This window comes from Neolamprologus multifasciatus, chromosome 23 (genome assembly GCF_963576455.1).
Source record: "Neolamprologus multifasciatus chromosome 23, fNeoMul1.2, whole genome shotgun sequence".
Classification (NCBI taxonomy): Eukaryota; Metazoa; Chordata; class Actinopteri; order Cichliformes; family Cichlidae; genus Neolamprologus; species Neolamprologus multifasciatus.
Window position 1 is genome coordinate 19747837 of NC_140460.1, and position 19312 is coordinate 19767148.

The 19312-nt window shown below is 38.6% G+C and overlaps 1 protein-coding gene across 2 annotated transcripts; it reads left to right on the forward strand.

The window, feature by feature from the left end:
- Positions 1-4784: 4784 nt before the first annotated feature.
- On the forward strand, positions 4785-18575 carry LOC146491444 (NLR family CARD domain-containing protein 3-like). 2 transcript variants are annotated; one of them, XM_085152769.1, is made up of 12 exons: positions 4785-6899; positions 6984-7082; positions 7783-7884; positions 9887-10003; positions 11039-11117; positions 11261-11474; positions 11612-13421; positions 13504-13677; positions 14020-14193; positions 14762-14917; positions 16308-16357; positions 16533-18575. In XM_085152769.1, the coding sequence occupies exons 1-12, from the start codon at positions 6811-6813 to the stop codon at positions 17066-17068; spliced, it is 3600 nt and encodes a 1199-aa protein (XP_085008895.1). In that variant the 5' UTR covers positions 4785-6810; the 3' UTR covers positions 17069-18575. The 2 variants fall into 2 exon arrangements, with proteins under 2 accessions (XP_085008895.1, XP_085008896.1); XM_085152770.1 differs by lacking the exons at positions 4785-6899; positions 6984-7082; positions 9887-10003 and having other exon boundaries at positions 7092-7884.
- Positions 18576-19312: the final 737 nt, after the last annotated feature.

Consider the following 19312-nt stretch of genomic DNA (forward strand, 5'->3'; position numbering starts at 1 on the left):
ATCTGACGCAAAATGTATAGAAATCATACATATACCAAAAAGACAGTGTACATCACCGTCACAACAGCATTTGTTTTCATTCAAAGGCTTTATGGCTTTAATACCTGTTGGGCTGGTCTGTAGTGAAAATGCCCAATTTTTTGTCCCAGTCCAGCCCTGCAGGTTAATACTGGCAGTGTCACCATGCCAGCTGACTGTATTTCATCATCAGCCAGTGTTGTTCTTTATACATCAATATTATCAAAGTTTACCATAAGGCAGCATAGAAAGTATTTACTTGCTTTCAGGTTTTATTCAAATGTTAGTCTTTTCATTTGTTTCCACACTTTTTTCCTGTTTCAAAATCAAACACCAGTTTGTGAGAAGATTATCTTCTTTTTTTAATAGGCATTGGTTTGGCATTAGCATTGGCTAATTTGCCAGTTGTATGTTAAAAATGTTCGTATTTTAATATTCAAAAATGTTTTTGCCCAAAACATATGTGCACTACATGTCAGTAAAAATACTATGCAAATACTGATGTCCTTGACTGCTGAATAAACACTGACTGATTGTATCTCTTGTACTTTATCAACGCAGTATCTAAAAAATTTTCACCGTAGTGGTTAAAATCTCATTCTAATAAGAGTTAAAAGCGCATTCGGTTTATAGGGTTATTGAATTATGGTTAACGGTTGGTAGAATTGTTTTTAACATTATCTGCCAATTACATCTGCCACCCTTCTCCAAATCTGTGCCCCTACCTGGCCCCCCCAACAAAAATTGTCTAGACACGCCACTGGCTGTAATGTAAACAACTGGCACAGCGGAAACCTACCGGGAGCATGGGTGTTTATGTTTTTCATTGCAAAAGAACTGTCTGAATGAACAGTCAGAACTGTCTGAATGGTTAACTGAAGTTAACTTGGATAAATTATAGTTAAGGAGTATCACATATAACGCCCACGTGAGCTGTGTGACTGTTCACCACTACACTGAAATAAGTAGGTTATTACTGAAATACACGTGCTATAATAGGGAGGTCCTATTAACATGTTTAGTTTTAAAGGACACCTTCCTGTCTTTAGTCTCATTCATGAGCAGTATTAGTTTTCTTCTAACATCCAGAAGTCTGCACGATGTGTTTCATAGTTTGTAACAAGCCTTTGACAGGTAAACATAACATGACCGAAAAAGAAAAAAAAGAAAAAAGAAAGAAAAAAAGAGAAAAAAAATCACAAATTATATGTTAACTTCATTTATTTTTAGTTAAGTAAACTCTAAAAATTCTAACAGACAGCTGGTGCTTAGAATACAGTTGAATAACTATTAAAAAACAGATGATATAATATTTCTGTCCAGGTTGCAGTCTTCATGATGAACACGCTGTTGCAAACTCTGCTCCTCTCGGTGGAAATGCGCCTTTCTTTAAAACATTTTATAAGTCAGTTTACTTTCAAAATTCACTGTTAAATTCAAAACACACCAGATAAAGAAAAGCGAATGGTTCAGTCTAACACATGTGCCAGTGAACCATTAAATTGGTTCATTTGTGCAGTTATGAAACGTAACTTTAACCTCAGCCAAACCTATTTGCTCAGTTGTAAATAAAACAGCGAAGTAAACGTGACCCGACAGACAAAACCTGAATGAATTAAGTCCAGCGTTTAACACTGAGAGCTAAAACTCAGCTAAGGTTTCAAAGCTTTGTGCCGGTGATTGAACATCAGCCGCTGATAAAGTGGGTTCGCCTATAAAGTGCTCTGTTGGGAAACAAGCTCCAGCAGCTCTGCGCTCGGGGAAAAACTATATTTACTTATCTTGTGCAGAAAAATGTGCTGACATTGCGTTATATTGTTAGTTAAACTGTGACTATCACCAAGTAACGTGGACGTGTTTCTTGATTTAGCAGCAGGTGTTAAACAACCGCTGACAGGTGAGGAGGAGGAGGATGCATGCAGGTAAACTGAGGGCCTGTTGAGCTGATCGCTGGTGTCGTGAGAAACACGTCAGCTCGTTCTTTATGTTACAGAAGCACAGAGACACAAGACCAGGCGGAAAGAGACGATCGTTCGGTGAAAATGAGAATCTGCGAATGCAACATGTGGAACACTGAGTTTGATGGGTGAGGTTGACAGATAAAATTATTTCATGGTCAGACCTGAAGGAGTCAACTGTGCCAAAATGAATTAATTAAATACACCATTAAATAATTATTTAAATGTGGCAATAATTAATTAAAATGTGAAATAAATAAATAATTAATTAAACGTGTCATTAATTAATTAAACATGTCAATAATAATTAAATGTGTCAATAATTAATTAATTACATGTGTCGTAAATATTTATGTAATTAATTATTTCCGATTTTAATTAATTATTGCCACATTTAATTAATTATTTAATGGTGTATTTAATTAATTCATTATGGCAGTCCTGGTTTTCCATAAGTTTCAAAGTCAGCACATGAAATTCAAAAACAGTTCCTGAAATTAAATTATGATGCCCTTTTCATCCCCACGTGCAAATACAGAGTTATATTTGGAATGTAAGATTTTGTTATTACTTTGTTTTATTTGTTTATATAGTGTCTTTCAGTCTTCATTTTTTTAATCTATGCCCTTGGTATTCAGTTACTTTAAAAAGAAATGCATTCATGACTATCACAACTTCACAGTTTTTCTTTTAGTTTTTACAGCACATTTTGCTGTTGCCAGTCTAGAGGCTATTTTTATTTTAATACTTAATTTGTATTTTATCTTCCCACAGCCCAAAGACATGCAGTTAGTGGGTGTAGGTTAATTGTTGATTCTAAATTGCCCATGGGTGTGAATGTAAGTGTGAATGGAATTGTCTATCTCCCTGTGTTAGCCATGCAACAGACTGGAGACCTGTCCAAGGAGTACCCCGCGTCCCCGCGACAAAGACTCCAGTCAGGCCCACTAGAACGCTCTGAAAATGCATAGATTTGGAATTTTTCACTGTATTTTCACAAATTTTAAGCCTTTCCTATTAATAAAGAACCCCCATAATTTATTTTACAACAGAAATTAAGTAAAAATTAAGTAACAGATAAAAAATTAAATGACAGACATTTCCTGTTTTTTCACTATCTACTGTATTAAATTGTGTTTGAAACAAGCTCTCATTCTTCAAACTAATTTGTGATTTTAAATGTTAAACTATTGTTTGATTAAACATCCAGTAATAATACAGAAAACATATATATTAACAAAGCACTCATCATATCAGGTCAGGACTCAAAGCAAAAAATAAAATTTTTATTCAGGTCAAGTGTTAAAAGGCCAAAGCCGAGTCAGTGGGTCAAAACTACGTCTTGGAGGTAATTTAGAAAACACAGAGGACACTGTGTCAGCAAAGCAAATGCTAAGACAAAGACGGAGCAGTATATGCTAGTGATGTGCGGATCGATCCTGAAATATCGATTCCTCCGATACCAGTCATTTATGTTCTAGAATCGATTCTCACATTAAAATATCGATATTTTAGTAATTTAGGGTTAATTTGTAGTTTATCATTAACAGGAACACAGTGGAAAGAAACTATAACATTCGGATTGTCTACATTCAAAGGAACTACTTCCTCTTCCGCCTTTCATAGTCATGTGCGAAATACGGCTGTATAAATGTCTCGCAGCCCCTTGGCGCGCGCACTCACAACAATGGCTGAGCGTAATTGTGCGGGCGTATTTTACCTCCGCAAACAGCTGAGACATGGTTTGCGATACATGTGGCAAAAAAGTGCTCCAAGAGTGAAGTGTTGTGGCCATACTTTCCCAACCTTGAGACCTCAGAATTAAGGAGACATTCAAAAGGGCTGTTGGGGGGTGATAAATACATTTTACAGTGTTTATTTATCGGATAAAATACGTTAAATGTCACCGTTATTATTGGCCGGCCCGGAAACAGCGGGGGTGTCCAAATTCAGAGGCTGCTTCCACCTGAGGACCCGGCCTTCACGGTCTAAAGAAAGCCGGGTAGTACGTCACGAGCTCCCTCGGTGGAGTGAAACTGCCGTCTGCTCCTTGCTATCTAAAATATAACCGGGCACTGACGTAAACTCTCGACCGTCTCACACTTTCTTTAATTAGTTTTCTGTTTGATGTTTATTCAGCTGTGTGAAAACCCCGGAGGAACCCACCCGATGGATTAATAAAGTTAAATTTAATTTAATCTAATCTAATAAATTTAATCTCAGCCAAACCGATTTACTCATGAACAAATAAAACACTGAAAAAGCCAAACAATAACATTTTTAAGTTATCAAAGTGACTTATATATCATGTTTAACCCGAGTAGCGAATTGGCTGGGCCGCGCTATGAATTCTGCAATTTTCAATTTTGTTGTCCAGGTGGAAATTTGGGAGAATGGTGGCTCCGGGATTCTCCCGGAAAAATCGGGAGGGTTGGCATGTATGGTTGTGGCAACATCACTAACCTTGTCAAACACCTCAGAGTAAATCATATCACAGAATATGAGGCGCGTATGTTGAGGTGAACTGAAGAGGAGGAGAGGGACAGGTGCTGCTAGGGCGAGACAGACGTCTCTCACAGAGTCCTTTAGTGCTGCAGGCAGGCAACGTGTTCAAATAGCACAACTTCAGTTTTTAATTTCTGTATGATGAACTCTGCATTATTAAGTGATAAGAACAAGTAATCTGATGTCCTGTAATCATTATGACGCTATAATTTGAGATACAATAAATAAAATAAGTTTTTACTTATTTTATTTATTACTTTGTACAAAAACTACTTTGTACAAAAACTTATTTTATTTATTAAAATAAGTTTTTGTACAAAGTATCGGTATCGGATCAGTATCGTCGATACCACCCTGAATATTACTTGGTATCGGATCGGAAAGGAAATCAGTGGTATCGCACATCACTAGTATATGCACAGACTGAGGGCTGACTGGGAATTGGAAACAGGAGAAGAAAATAGAAATCTGAAAATATATTAAACCTAAAAAGCCCAAAGTGACCTGAAATAACGTGGACAGAAACTTAAGAATAAAATACTGTGAAAAATCATGAGAGCGAACATGAACACATAAGTGCCTTTCATCTGTTTATCATTTGTAGCCACCTTTTCAAAACCTCCTCGGTCACTAAAATCCAGTTTGTTCAGTTTTTTTCCCGTTACTCCCAGTCAGCTCATTTCCTCGTCCGCCGGAGCAACATTTCCCTGAACTTTCGTAACTTCCTGTGATGCTTTGTAAATTGTAGATATAAACAAACTTTCATTTAATGTTGAATTCAAAATACTAGAAACAACAATATCGAGATCAGTGATTGGCCTGAGGGTTTCAACTTTGCCCTCAATGTTTCCTGTAGAGGTGAAGGAGGAACGTTTCCAGCTGCTGTAGATTGCTCAACATTTGATGTGTAAATGTTAATAGTTGTCAGGAAAGAGGAGGTTTATTTGTTCTCAGCTTTGTTTAGGGTGTTCCAGTCAGAGCGTGAAGTTGTTGCAAGTTAATTATTGAAGCCATATTACAATGTATCAGCAGATTTTCGACCAATGAGCTACAGCTTAAGACTTGTTTGAAGAGTTTAATGAGCCTGCAGAGTGGTAACAGAGATGATTTGGGGGATTTTCTTTTTTTCTTGACACAGATGTCGTGAAGACACCAGAGAGCTGAATAGCGAAGAAGCTAATGGGAAAACGCAGAGTGAGTAGAACTTTGATTTATTTGAGCCTCCTAGGTTTTTCTCTCCATCACAAAGCAGCTGCTTTTATCTTTGTTTGTTAGCTTATGTGGTGAACATTTGAAGACTCTAATCTCTGAGGTGTTGAATTGGCTAAAGACTCCAAACCCCCAACAACGAAGTCTCCAACATTTGGCTCAGAGCCTTTCAAACAGAATGAGCAGGTAGAGATTTGTTCATCAGATCCTTTTAAACACAGAAAGCCTGACTGTGATGTTATGTTTACTAAGACTTAGGTGTTCTTGAAGTGCACCCTGAACGGTTTCATAATCAAACTATAAAACTGAAGTGCTGTAGCTAAGCTCTAGTTTGACTCTGAGGCTGTTTTATTGTTGTTTTATGAAGGAACAAAGTGCATTACTGGAATGGGTGAGTTCTTCCTGCTGGGTTCCTGTAAGTACCATTGTTGGGATGGATTTATGGAGGATCTGTGGAATTCACAGCAGTTCAATTGTAGTTAATTCCTCACACCTGTGTAACCACAGTTAATGTTTAAATTTTGAGTTCAGTGTTATTGCTTCAGAAATCCAAATACATTTCTTCCTTCATCAATTATATTTAACCTTCTATTTCCAGATGTAATAAAATAGAAGCAGTAAACACTGAAATTGCAGCATGACTTTTTCTCAGACTCTTCAAAACACAGTCACCCTGCTTAAGTTCAATATTTGTATCCAAATCTGCACCAAGACAGAGTCGACACAATAGATTTTTTCAGTTAACGCTAATAATATTTCAGATGTCATGTGTGACAAGTGGAGAAGCACAGAGAGATTGTGAGTACCAAAATAACCTAAAATAGAGTTAAGCACTTATCCTCTAACTAACCACCATCAGTGTGTTTTAATAGTAGTAATGATGCCAACACAAACTTGTCACTGATGTGTTCTGTTCAGCAATAAGCCAGTGGCAGGTGTAAGCTTATTAGTTCTTCTAAAAGTAAGTCTAGCAGTTTAGCAGCCATCCTGAAATACATCAGCTGATGGAAGCTTCTTCTGCGTCACACTGCTGTCTGACTGCCACATGAATGTTTTGTGTTTCCTCTGCAGGTGAAGGTAGAAGGTGTGTGTGAGCTGATGTGGATGTGAATTCAGCAGCATGGATCAATGTGAGGACAGAGAGGAGGGAGTCCCTCCCTCTAAAACCACTCTGTGTGGGGAACATGAGAGCCAGACCAAAGCTCAGAGGTGAGATGACCATCTCTAACTGTCCATGACTCTTCTCCATGTCACAGCTCAGCACTCACATCACTGCTCCATCATTATTCACAGGAACCAACCTGGAGCTGAACCCAGCTGTGTGTCCTTTAAGAGTGACGGGTCAAAAAATCGCCTCATTTATTTTAAAGGACAAAAATCATCTGCAGAGAGGTGAGCTGTTAGTAATATGAACTTTTTGATAGTTATCATTTTGGTGCCTGTTGAAAGTAGGAACATGGGTAGTCCTGTAAAGGCCAAATTAAAGTGTTTACGTCTGGGTGAGACTGTTCCCCTTCCCGATACGTAACATACCGATGATTTGTCATGTCCTGAGGTGTCACATAGGAACCGGAAATGTAACCTTCCGCACCCCTATGATGCGTGCTGGGTTGTGGATAGAATCCAATAGAATGACCCGGTGGTAACACACGTTCCAGACGTGTATTCCAGCCCTAACCCTAAACTTAATCCTAACCCTAACCATAACCTTATCCCTACTCTTAACCACAACCTTAATCATATTAGATAGTGTTTTCCAAAGCAATTCATAATGAGAAAGTAAAATAAATGTACATGTGTAGATTCAGTACAAACAGTTCTCGTACTTCCTCCTGTTTCTGAACAGGTAACATAGAGATGTGTTGGGTGGCCAAAAGCATAACATACCGATGATTTGTCACATTAAACATATTATGCTTTGGGATGAGAACGTTTGTCTGGGTGGTGCTCTGTTCTTACAGTGACTGTTTGGAGTTTCTTTATGCTGATTTACAGTCTGGAAAAAACAAGGTTGTATTTGGGATAATGACGAGGTCTTCATCTGTTTTTGTTGCTGGAAATGAAAAAAAAAAAATTCTTCTCTGTCTAACAGGACCTATGGGAGACCTGAACTAAGCAGTGTATCTTTAAAGAGTGACGGGCCAAAAAATCGCCTCATTTATTTCAAAGGACAAAAATCATCTCCTGCAGAGAGGTGAGCTGTTAGTAACAATGATGCTGTTAGCTGTCAGTTTGGCATCTGATTTAAATGAATTGCTTTTTGTTGTTTCATGGCCCTAAACGGCATTTAAAAAAATAAGGAACTGAGCCAGGAATATCTTTATTCCACAGGGTGGGCCATTTATATGGATACACCGTAATAAAATGGGAATGGTTGGTGATATTAAAGTTCTGTTTGTGGCACATGTGAGGGGGCAAACTCCTCAAGATGGGTGGTGACCATGGTGGCCATTTAGAAGTCGGCCATCTTGGATACAACTTTTGTTTTTTCAATAGGAAGAGAGCCATATGGCACATCAAACTTATTGGTAATGTCACAAGAAAAACAATGGTGTGCTTGGTTTCAACATAACTTTATTCTTTCATGAGTTATTTACAAGTTTCTGACCACTTATAAAATGTGTTCAATGTGCTGCCCATTGTGTTGGATTGTCAATGCAACCCTCTTCTCCCACTCTTCACACACTGATAGCAACACCGCAGGAGAAATGCCAGCACAGGCATCCAGTATCCGTAGTTTCAGGTGCTGCACATCTCGTATCTTCACACCATAGACAATTGCCTTCAGATGACCCCACAGATAAAAGTCTAAGGGGGTCAGATTGGGAGACCTTGGAGGCCATTCAACTGGCCCACGACGACCAATCCACTTTCCAGGAAACTGTTCATCTAGGAATGCTCGGACCTGGCACCCATAATGTGGTGGTGACCATCTTGCTGGAAAAACTCAGGGAACGTGCCAGCTTCAGTGCACAAAGAGGGAAACACATCATCATGTAGCAATTTCAAATATCCAGTGGCCTTGAGGTTTCCATTGATGAAGAATGGACCCACTATCGTTGTACCCCATATACCATACCAAACCATCACTTTTGTTGGTCCAACAGTCTTGGAGGGATCCATCCAATGTGGGTTAGTGTCAGACCAATAGCGGTGGTTTTGTTTGTTAACTTCACCATTCACATAAAAGTTTGCCTCATCACTGAACAAAATCTTCTGCGTGAACTGAGGGTCCTGTTCCAATTTTTGTTTTGCCCATTCTGCAAATTCTGTGCGCCGATCTGGGTCATCCTTGTTGAGATGCTGCAGTAGCTGGAGTTTGTAAGGGTGCCATTTGTGAGTAGCTAATATCCACCGAAGGCATGTTCGACTAATGCCACTCTCCAGTGACATGCGGCGAGTGCTACGCTGTGGGCTCTTGCTGAATGAAGCTAGGACAGCCACTGATGTTTCTTCATTAGTGACAGTTTTCTTGCGACCACATTTTGGCAAATCCAACACTGAACCAGTTTCACAAAACTTAGCAAGCAGTTTGCTAACTGTAGCATGGGAGATGGGTGGTCTCGTAGGATGTCTTGCATTGAAATCTGCTGCAATGACCCGGTTACTGCGTTCACCAGTTATCAACACAATTTTGATCTGCTCCTCACATGTTAACCTCTTCGACATGTCAATGGCTGTGAACAAAGAGAAACTTGTAAATAACTCATGAAAGAATAAAATTACGTTGAAACCAAGCACACCATCGTTTTTCTTGTGACATTACCAATAAGTTTGATGTGTCACATGGCCCTCTTCCTATTGAAAAAACAAAAGTTGTATCCAAGATGGCCGACTTCTAAATGGCTACCATGGTCACCACCCATCTTGAGGAGTTTGCCCCCTCACATATACTAATGTGCCACAAACAGGACTTTCATATCACCAACCATTCCCATTTTATTACAGTGTATCCATATAAATGGCCTACCCTGTACATTTAACCTTCTGCAGCTTATTGTGGGACCATCAATAGTCCTGCATAGTGTAAATGACTGTTTAACTTTGGGTGGTAAATCACAAACACTAGTCTGGAGTTTCCTTCTGCTCGGGCATGGCCTGCAAACCAGGTTCTCTTATGGATGACAAAAGTATTCTAAGTCTTCATCAAATTCTTTTGCTGGAAATGAAAAAAACAATTTTCTTCTGTCTAACAGGATCTATGGGAAACCTGCAGAACTTAGATCTGGCACAAGCAGGGTATCTTTAAAAAGTGACGAGTCTAAAGATTGCCTTATTTATTTTAAAGGACAAAAATCATCTCCTGCAGAAAGGTGAGCTGTTACTAACACTGACGCTATTTTAGCCATCAATTTGGTGTTTGACTTAAATTAACTGGAATACTAAGGTATTAAGGAATTCCTTTATTATATAATATATACACAGATGTATATTTAAACGTCTGCAGCTTATTGTAGGACCATCCATAGTCCTGCATAGTGTAAATGGCTGAGGGTCACATCATGAGGACCACGAAATACCTAATTACCATTTAAATCCAAATCATATTTACCTCACTGATTGCACCTTAAACTAAAGTTGATTCACATTCTTTGAAATCTAGATTTACAGAAAACAACGGCAGATTATTGTGCAACAGCTCTTTATGTTGAAGAATGTACATATCCATTCAGACACAATGAACTCAAGCACTCATTTTACCTGGAAATACCAAGATTACATGATCACCAGTGTTCACAATCTGACAGTGAAAACAGGACAATAGTAGAAGAGAAGGATCTTAACACTATCAAAGCAGATTTTGAAATAATCTCAAACAGTTACTGAGTCCTCTGAATGTGTGAATATTTTTGAAATTATTAGAATATAAGAAATAAGAAATATCAAATGAAAGGAGGATCTGCTGTGAAAATATAATATTGTTGTCATTGTCCCTGATAGACAATAAATTGATGCAGTCTATTAAGTGTATGGAAAATCCATTGATACTGATGCTGGTTGGTTTTAGAAAGAAAACATTCTGAATAAAAAAAACCCCACAACAAAAAAGTGACTGCATTAAATTTGCACACATATGCTAAAGTTATTTGACAAACATAATAGAAGGTGTCAGGTTGAATTTACACAATGATTTTTCATGGAATTAACACATAACTGTTTATCAGATGTACAATGTTGAAAAAATGCTAAGCTGAGTAGCTGAGTATCAATGAGATCGGCAAGAGTGGCAAACTTTTACAACTACATGGAGTCATATATAATCTAAACACCTTAGTTTTTTTTTCTTCAGATGTCACTTACGTTGTCTTTCCCCTGTGCATGAACTAATATTCATGAGTCCTCCACAGACTGGACCAGGAAAATTCAGAGGTTTCTAGTGGTCATTTTGTACAGCAGGATCAAAAACAGCTGGACTCCATATTCATGGTACGTACATACAGTATATAACAACCACTCTTACATCTATTATGTTCATTCATCTCCATGTTGCTCTTTGTAGACCAGTGGAAGGACATGATGTCAGCACTATTTTGTCATTGACATAATATTCATATAATATTTTGTTCCAGCTGTTAGAGGACAACATCATCACGTTTGTAAAGAATGAACTGAAGAAGATGCACGAGATTTTGAGTCCAGATTATTTAGAGATGGAAGAAGATGATATGTTGAAGGATGACAATAAAAAGCAGAAGAGTAAAAGCAGAGAGGCATTTGTGACAATTGTGTTACACTTTTTGAAGAGAATAAAGCAGGAAGAGCTGGCTGACCGTCTGCAGAGCAGTAAGGGGATTTCTCAAAACATTTAAGCTGCAGCACGAGTTTAAAATTTAAAAATATCTCAAGACTTACTGAATTGAAATTTTGGGATATTTTCTGAAAACCAAATTAATGTAATGTATTTATTTTTGTGTTTTCAGAAATGTTTGCTCCACTTTGTCAATGTAAACTTAAATCTACTTTGAACAAAAAGTTCCAGTGTGTGTTTGAGGGGATCACTAAAGCAGGAAACTCAACACTTCTGAATCAGATCTACACAGAGCTCTACATCACAGAGGGAGGGACTGCAGAGGTCAATGATGAACATGAAGTCAGACAGATTGAAACAACATCCAGGAAAGCAGACAAACCAAACACAACAATCAGACTAGACAACATCTTTAAAACTTCACCTGAAATAGATGAACCAATCAGAACAGTACTGACAAAGGGAGTGGCTGGCATTGGGAAAACAGTCCTAACACAGAAGTTCACTCTTGACTGGGCTGAAGAAAAATCCAACCAGGACATCCAGTTCATATTTCCATTTACTTTCAAGGAGTTGAATGTGCTGAAAGAGGAAAAGTTCAGCTTGGTGGAACTTGTTCATCACTTCTTTATTGAAACCAAACAAGCTGGAATCTGCAGCTTTGAAGACTTCCAGGTTTTGTTCATCTTTGATGGTCTGGATGAATGTCGACTTCCTCTGGACTTCCACAAAATAAAAATAATAACTGACTCCAGAAAATCCACCTCGGTGGATGTGCTGCTGACAAACCTCATCAGGGGGAACCTGCTTCCCTCTGCTCACATCTGGATAACCACACGACCTGCAGCTGCCAATCAGATCCCTCCTGAGTGTGTTGACATGGTGACAGAGGTCAGAGGGTTCACTGACCCACAGAAGGAGGAGTACTTCAGGAAGAGATTCAGAGACAAGAAGCAGGCTTCGAGGATCATCTCTCACATCAAAACATCACAAAGCCTCCACATCATGTGCCACATCCCAATCTTCTGCTGGATCAATGCTACGGTTCTGGAGGATGTGCTGAAAACAAAAGAACAGAGAGACATGCCCAAAACCTTGACTGAGTTGTACATCCACTTCCTGGTGGTTCAGGCCAAAGTGAAGAAGGTCAAGTATGATGGAGGATCTGAGACAGATCCACACTGGAGTCCAGAGAGCAGGAAGATGGTTGAGTGTCTAGGAAAACTAGCTTTTGATCAGCTGCAGAAAGGAAACCTGATCTTCTATGAATCAGACCTGACAGAGTGTGGCATTGATATCACAGCAGCCTCAGTGTACTCAGGAGTGTTCACACAGATCTTTAAAGAGGAGAGAGGACTGTACCAGGACAAGGTATTCTGCTTTGTCCATCTGAGCATTCAGGAGTTTCTAGCTGCTCTTCATGTTCACCTGACGTTCTACAACTTCTGTGTCAATCTGCTAGAAGGAGAAACCTCTGCATGGTCTAAAGCATTTAATAAACTCAAACTCCAAAACTGTGGTGGACAATTTCTTCACAAGAGTGCTGTGGACAAGGCCTTAGAGAGTCCAAATGGACACCTGGATTTGTTCCTTCGTTTCCTCCTGGGTCTTTCACTGCAGTCCAATCAAGCCCTTCTACGAGGTCTACTGACACAGACAGGAATGAACTCTGAGACCAATCAACAGACAGTCCAGTACATCAAGAAAAAGATCAGTGAGAATCTGTCTGTAGAGCAAAGCATCAACCTGTTCCACTGTCTGAATGAACTACATGATCGTGCTCTAGTTGGGGAGCTCCAACAGTCCCTGAGTATGGGAAGTCTTTCCACAGAGAAACTATCTCCTGCTCAGTGGTCAGCTCTGGTCTTCATCTTATTAACATCAGAAAAAGATATGGATGTTCTTGATCTGAAGAAATATTCTGCTTCAGAGGATGCTCTTCTGAGGCTGCTGCCTGTGCTCAAAGCATCTAAGAAAGCTCTGTATGTTACCTTAAAGTTTTTAAGATCTATTCACAAGGAAGATAAAGACTGAATTTGCTGCTTTGTGTGTATTTTCTCTTAGGCTGAATAACTGTAACTTGACAGAGAGAAGCTGTGAAGCTCTTTCTCTGTCTCTCAAAGTAGAAGGCTGTGAGCTGAGAACTCTGGACCTGAGCAATAACAATCTGCAGGATTCAGGCGTAAATCAGTTGATAGCTGGAATGGAGAGCATGCACTGTAAATTAGAGAAACTCAGGTCAGATACATTGTTTGTGGTTTAATGTGAGAGCGGTTTGCTAATTTGAACCTTCATTGAATGTAAACAATAACATGCACTCCTGAATTTCTCAAAGCATTTAAAGTTTTCCAGTTTTATATTGAGATTTACACATTTATTTAGTATTTTGTGGAAAACTTTGGAATTGTCTAAATTAGCAATTTTTTTTAACAATTTGTTTATCTTCAATAAGTATCAAGAATCTTTTTTAGGCTTTAGCAGGTGTAGGGATCAAATGTTATATATATTATGTGTGATTAAAAGTTTAAATTAAACATTTTAAAAATGCTTTTTTTCCCTTCTAAATTACTGTCTCTTCAGACTGAGCACTTGTAACCTTTCAGAGAAAATCTGTGGAACTATGTCGTCAGTTCTCAGTCTCCAGTTCTCTAGTCTGAGAGAGATGGACCTGAGCAACAACAACCTGAGGGATTCTGGAGTAAAAGCTTTGTCGGCTGGACTAAGAAATCCACACTGTAAATTGGAAACACTCAGGTCAGAAATCATCAATTGTTTAGTTGATGAACATTTTGAAATCTGGATTGCATAAGTAACCCAAGCCGGGGTTAGTTACTAATGCAAGTTTGAGGGGTTTTCTTTAACATTTCCAATTTTTTTCTTCTTTAATTCTTGCCTACTGATAAAATGAAGATTTCTCCTTCGTTTAATTTTTGAACTTTGAGTTTTAAATCTGGACTAAATGTTTATGATCAAAAAGTGAAAAACATACAAACGTACAGTTTAGTGGAATGTAATGGTCACTTTCCACTGAAATATTTCAACACAGATATCCTGATTCAGGCTCAGTCATCAAGCTAAGTAAATCCCAAAAGGTTGATTCTGTTCATCTGGATGTAATGATGAACAGAATCAACCTTGGATTTCAACACAGACTAGAAATTAAATTGGTTCGTATTATAACCAGAATGAATTATAATTTCAAAATCAATGTAACTTTAAATTTATAGTTATTATTTCATTAAAATTGTAGTTTGTCCTGTCCTTTTTTTGTGCTAATTATCTGCTGTTCTCTAACAGTATCTGTAATGATTATTATGTGCAGGCTGTCGGGCTGTCTGATAACAGAAGAAGGTTGTACTTTTCTGGCCTCAGATCTGAGGTCTAATCCCTCCTGTCTCAGAGAGCTGGACCTGAGCTACAATCATCCAGGGATAACAGGCATGAATCTGTTGAAGGAGCTGAGACTTGACACTCTCAGGTACAGAGAATGTCTCATAGCATCACACACATTTGAACATGGACAACTTATCAGAAGAAAGAGTATGTGACGCAGGAGCTTTTATTTATTGTGATCAAAAAGTTATGTGTTCAGTTTGTGGAGAGCAGATGGCTGTGTTAAGACTAGATTTTTGATTTTCAACATAATCACAAAAACACAGTAAGCCATTCTCTGATGGGGAATTTAACACAGTGTTTAGTAGGTTCTGCCATGATAATACGCCCTGAGCTGGTATGTGTTCTGAGCCCCGCATGATGAGAGCAATTCCAAAACAGTTTAGAATGAAATGCACATGATTTCATTTCCCTTAACTTGCATTATAGGGAAATGCTCCAATGATGTTCAGATTGAACTATTTGATATGTAGTCTGATTCAATACTGTCAGTCTGATTCAACTAGTATCACTGCTAGGATGGTATTTTTCTCTCAAAGAGGAGAACCTTCCACATATAGGTAGACCTGCTCAGAAGATGTTGGTTCTCTATGGACCTACATTTATATGTCAACAAACAAACACAGGAATGAAATTTAACAAATCCAAGTACAGATTCTCTGTCAGTGATGATCACCTGTCTGCTGTCCTTCACATTTCCACCTCAGATATTGGACCTGACTTTAATGGACAAACAAACTAGACTTCTCTCACTGAAAAAGAAAAAGGAACCAAAAAACTGAACAAAATAACTAAAGTAATTAGTTTAATTGCTTAGAAATTAGTAAAATTAAACTCCATTGAAATTGTGTAAAAACATGCATGTTTCATTCTCACTGATTTGGGAGTATTGATGAAATAGCTTTTAGTATGCTGTGACTTAAGGTGACTGTAGCTCAGGAGGTAGCACAGGCCAACTACTGATGAGAAGAGTAGGTATTTTGATCCCCGGCTGCTCCTGTCTGCGTGCTTTCAATCTTTTTGTTGGACTACACTGGTTTTTTGGTTTGTTTTTTTTACATGTAGCTGTAAGGTTTGGTTCTCTGCGCACCTGTGGAGGCATACAAGTGCACCGGTGGACCCCCTTTAACCTTAGCTTCATTGTCTTTTTAATTAGGAAGTCTCCTGTGAAAAGAAATGTTTTTTAAACTACATAACTGTGTGATGTTTACGTTAATGAATCATCATTTTGACAAATAGAGATGACAATGATGATCCACATAATTTTAATTATAAATTCTGCTATAATAAAACAGACTAACTAGATCATGACAACCACTGGACAAGACTTCAGAAGCATTTTCTTCAAATGTATTTGTGAAAATGTTGGACTGTTCCTTTATTAGTGTCTAACAGCATGTGTATGAGAGCGATGTAATGTCCATGTGTGCATGCTGAAAGAGACTGTGCTGGTCTGACCCCCCTCCTCCTTTCAGGGTCGAGCCTGCTGGAGTCCGATGGCTGAAACCAGGAAGTCTGAGGAAGTGTAAGTGTGTTTTTAATGTGATTCATGAAAACAAAGCAGCACACATTCAACCATCTTCAAACTGTCACATCACTCATTCACATCTCTGATGTCAGGAGTCATCATCAAAGTGTCAATCAATGAACAGATGATGGATCAATAATTGCAGCTGTATTGTGTTTGTTCTCTCCATCAGATTCCTGTCAACTCACAATCGACAAAAACACAGTAAACAGAAAACTCAAACTGTCTGACAACATGAAGGTGAGACAAGCAAAGGAAGTTCAATCATATCCTGATCATCCAGACAGATTTGAACGGCCTCAGCTGCTGTGTAAAGATGGTCTGACTGGCTGTTGTTATTGGGAGGTCGAGTGGAATGGAAAAGTTGAGATATCAGTGAGTTACAGAGGAATAACAAGGAGACGAGACAATGACTGTTTGTTTGGATGGAGTGATCAGTCCTGGAGTCTGAGCTGCTGTGATGATGGCCGCTACTCTGCCTGGCACAATAAGAAATCAACATCTGTCTCTGCCTCCTCCTCCTCCTCCTCTGTCTCTAACAGAGTAGCAGTGTATGTGGACTGTCCTGCTGGCACTCTGTCCTTCTACAGAGTCTCCTCTGACACTTTGATCCACCTCCACACCTTCAACACCACATTCACTGAACCTCTTTATCCTGGGTTTGGAATCTGGTCCTCTGGTTCCTCAGTGACTCTGTGTGTAGTTTAGCATAATAGTGTCCTAATAGATAGTTTAGTCTGTACATGTCGGTCTCTTTCATTTTGAAATATGTTTTCAGATTTATCGATTCAGCTGATGTTTTAAACTGTTCTAAATGATTTTTTGTAAACTTCTTTCCTGGCTTTGTAAGTTTGTTGAGCAGTCAGGGTTCATCTTGATATCTATTCTTACTTTTGCTCGTGTGATGAAATCATAACTAGATTTGAACGTGTCTGTGGTCAAATTTGGAGAATTAAATGGTCCTTTAGAACCTAGATAGACAGTTAGTCAGTTACCAATACTGAACATTGTTTTACTCTGTTGTGGTATAGACTCAAATAAAAGAGTGACAAAAACTGTAACTGTGACTGTAAATCATTAATTTACCTGTCCAGATGACCTCTTGTGTTATAATATAAGAAGATGTGCTCTATTTATCCATACTATGTATCTGGTCACATGCTCCAGCTTTACAGAATATTATATCTAAGTTGTGCTCTTCTTTTGGCTCCCTTGCCCTCAAATTTCTCTGTCATTATAACTGGGAGAGGCTCAAATGAGAGGATGAGGTTCAAGTGAAGCATGCAAGGAGACACATTACCAAAAGAAAAAGCAACCAAAGTGTTGATGTTTAACAGAAGTGAATGTAAGTAAAGGTGCAATAATAATGCATTAAGTGAGCAGCGCCCTCCACTGGCAAGAGAGAAGAACTGATCATCAGCACTGGCGAGCTCATGCCATTGTAAAGGATCCTCTGTCAGTCCATCTTGCCACTAGTCGCAAGGCTCTCTACTCCTGCTAAAGTATTGGTCAAATTTTATTGAAACTTGCCCACCCTGATGACCTGATCTGTGTACATTACATACATACACATGTGTATATGTCATTTTGTTTAATTATTGATATTGAAACAGGTCTGAGCAGGTCGGTACAATTACTGGGTTAGGATAGTTGCACTGCATGTGGCAATTAAAAGCAACACACAGTAGCAGTGGCTCATGGTCAAAGTAGTCAATCATTTTACCTGAACCCTTGAATCTCTCCCTTGCTTATTATGTCCCCCCCCCATCTATTTTCTTACTGCAGTAATTTCACCTTCCTCCATCTCTTCCTCACTCTGTTGTTGGGACTGTTGTCCCTCCTACAGCGTCCTGTGACTGTAAAGCCTGGTGATTAGTCGCTAGTCACTTTTGATGGTGTAGCAGCAGCATCACAGCAGCCCTCGCAGCTAACATGTCGGTTAATCTGACAAATTTTGCTGCAGTTTATTTTTTTTTCTCTCTCCTACACATTAAATGCTGTACTATAAGGTGCACGAGCACACAGAAAATGTAGGGGAGGGCTCATTTGCTTTAAGAGATTTGATTGGCTAATCCAATGTCACTAATGGAAAGTCTGGAATTTTAAAATATGTTTACAGGTTGATTTTTCAAAATGAGATTTTTGGAAATTACTGTCACAGTCACATCCGTGAAAACATTTAATTCAACCTAGGTCAAAATAAATACAGTATCACAAAGTAAAACTGCTGAGAAAGTGCTCTTTTAAGTGAAAAACAGGTATGAATGATTATTTCTCTGTGTGTTACCCTGTGGTAATGTGTTTGGGTGTACACCCAGGATCATATTATGACTTTAATTGATATCACTGTTTGTGTCATGGTGTGTGTATGGTTATCAGCAGTCACCTGTACAATTATCAAAGGTTGATTTAAAAACACTTCATGTCATCTACGTTCATTAAACTGACTCCATGCAGTTCATCTTCTCACCGGCAGAGGGACATAACTCAACATCTCACCAGAGTTAAAAGAGACATTGGTGACGTTAGTGCTGTACATACTGATCTGATTAATATGGAACTTCATGTTTCTTTTATTATATCAATGTTAAATACAGGCTATTTTTTTTTAAATAAAAAGGAACATGTGAGGCTGAATGTCATTAATATTTATTATACATTGTTTGTATAGTAATTGGATGTACAGTAAAACAGTCATATAGCACTGCCCACAATGTAGTTTTCATTATTTGGGAACAAATCAAAGCAAATACCTAAATGTAACCTCACTGTGAAATTTTACTCCTACTGAGACCTTCCCTTCTGAGCAGCTTCCAAAAATGACTCAGTAAGTATGAGCATGTGGATAGACTGGAAGAAAGGTTGGGGGAACTATCATGTGACCTGTCCATTTAGACTCAAACTGATGTGAGCAGTTTATATGTAGGGCAGGTCTGGCACAACAGTGCTGCG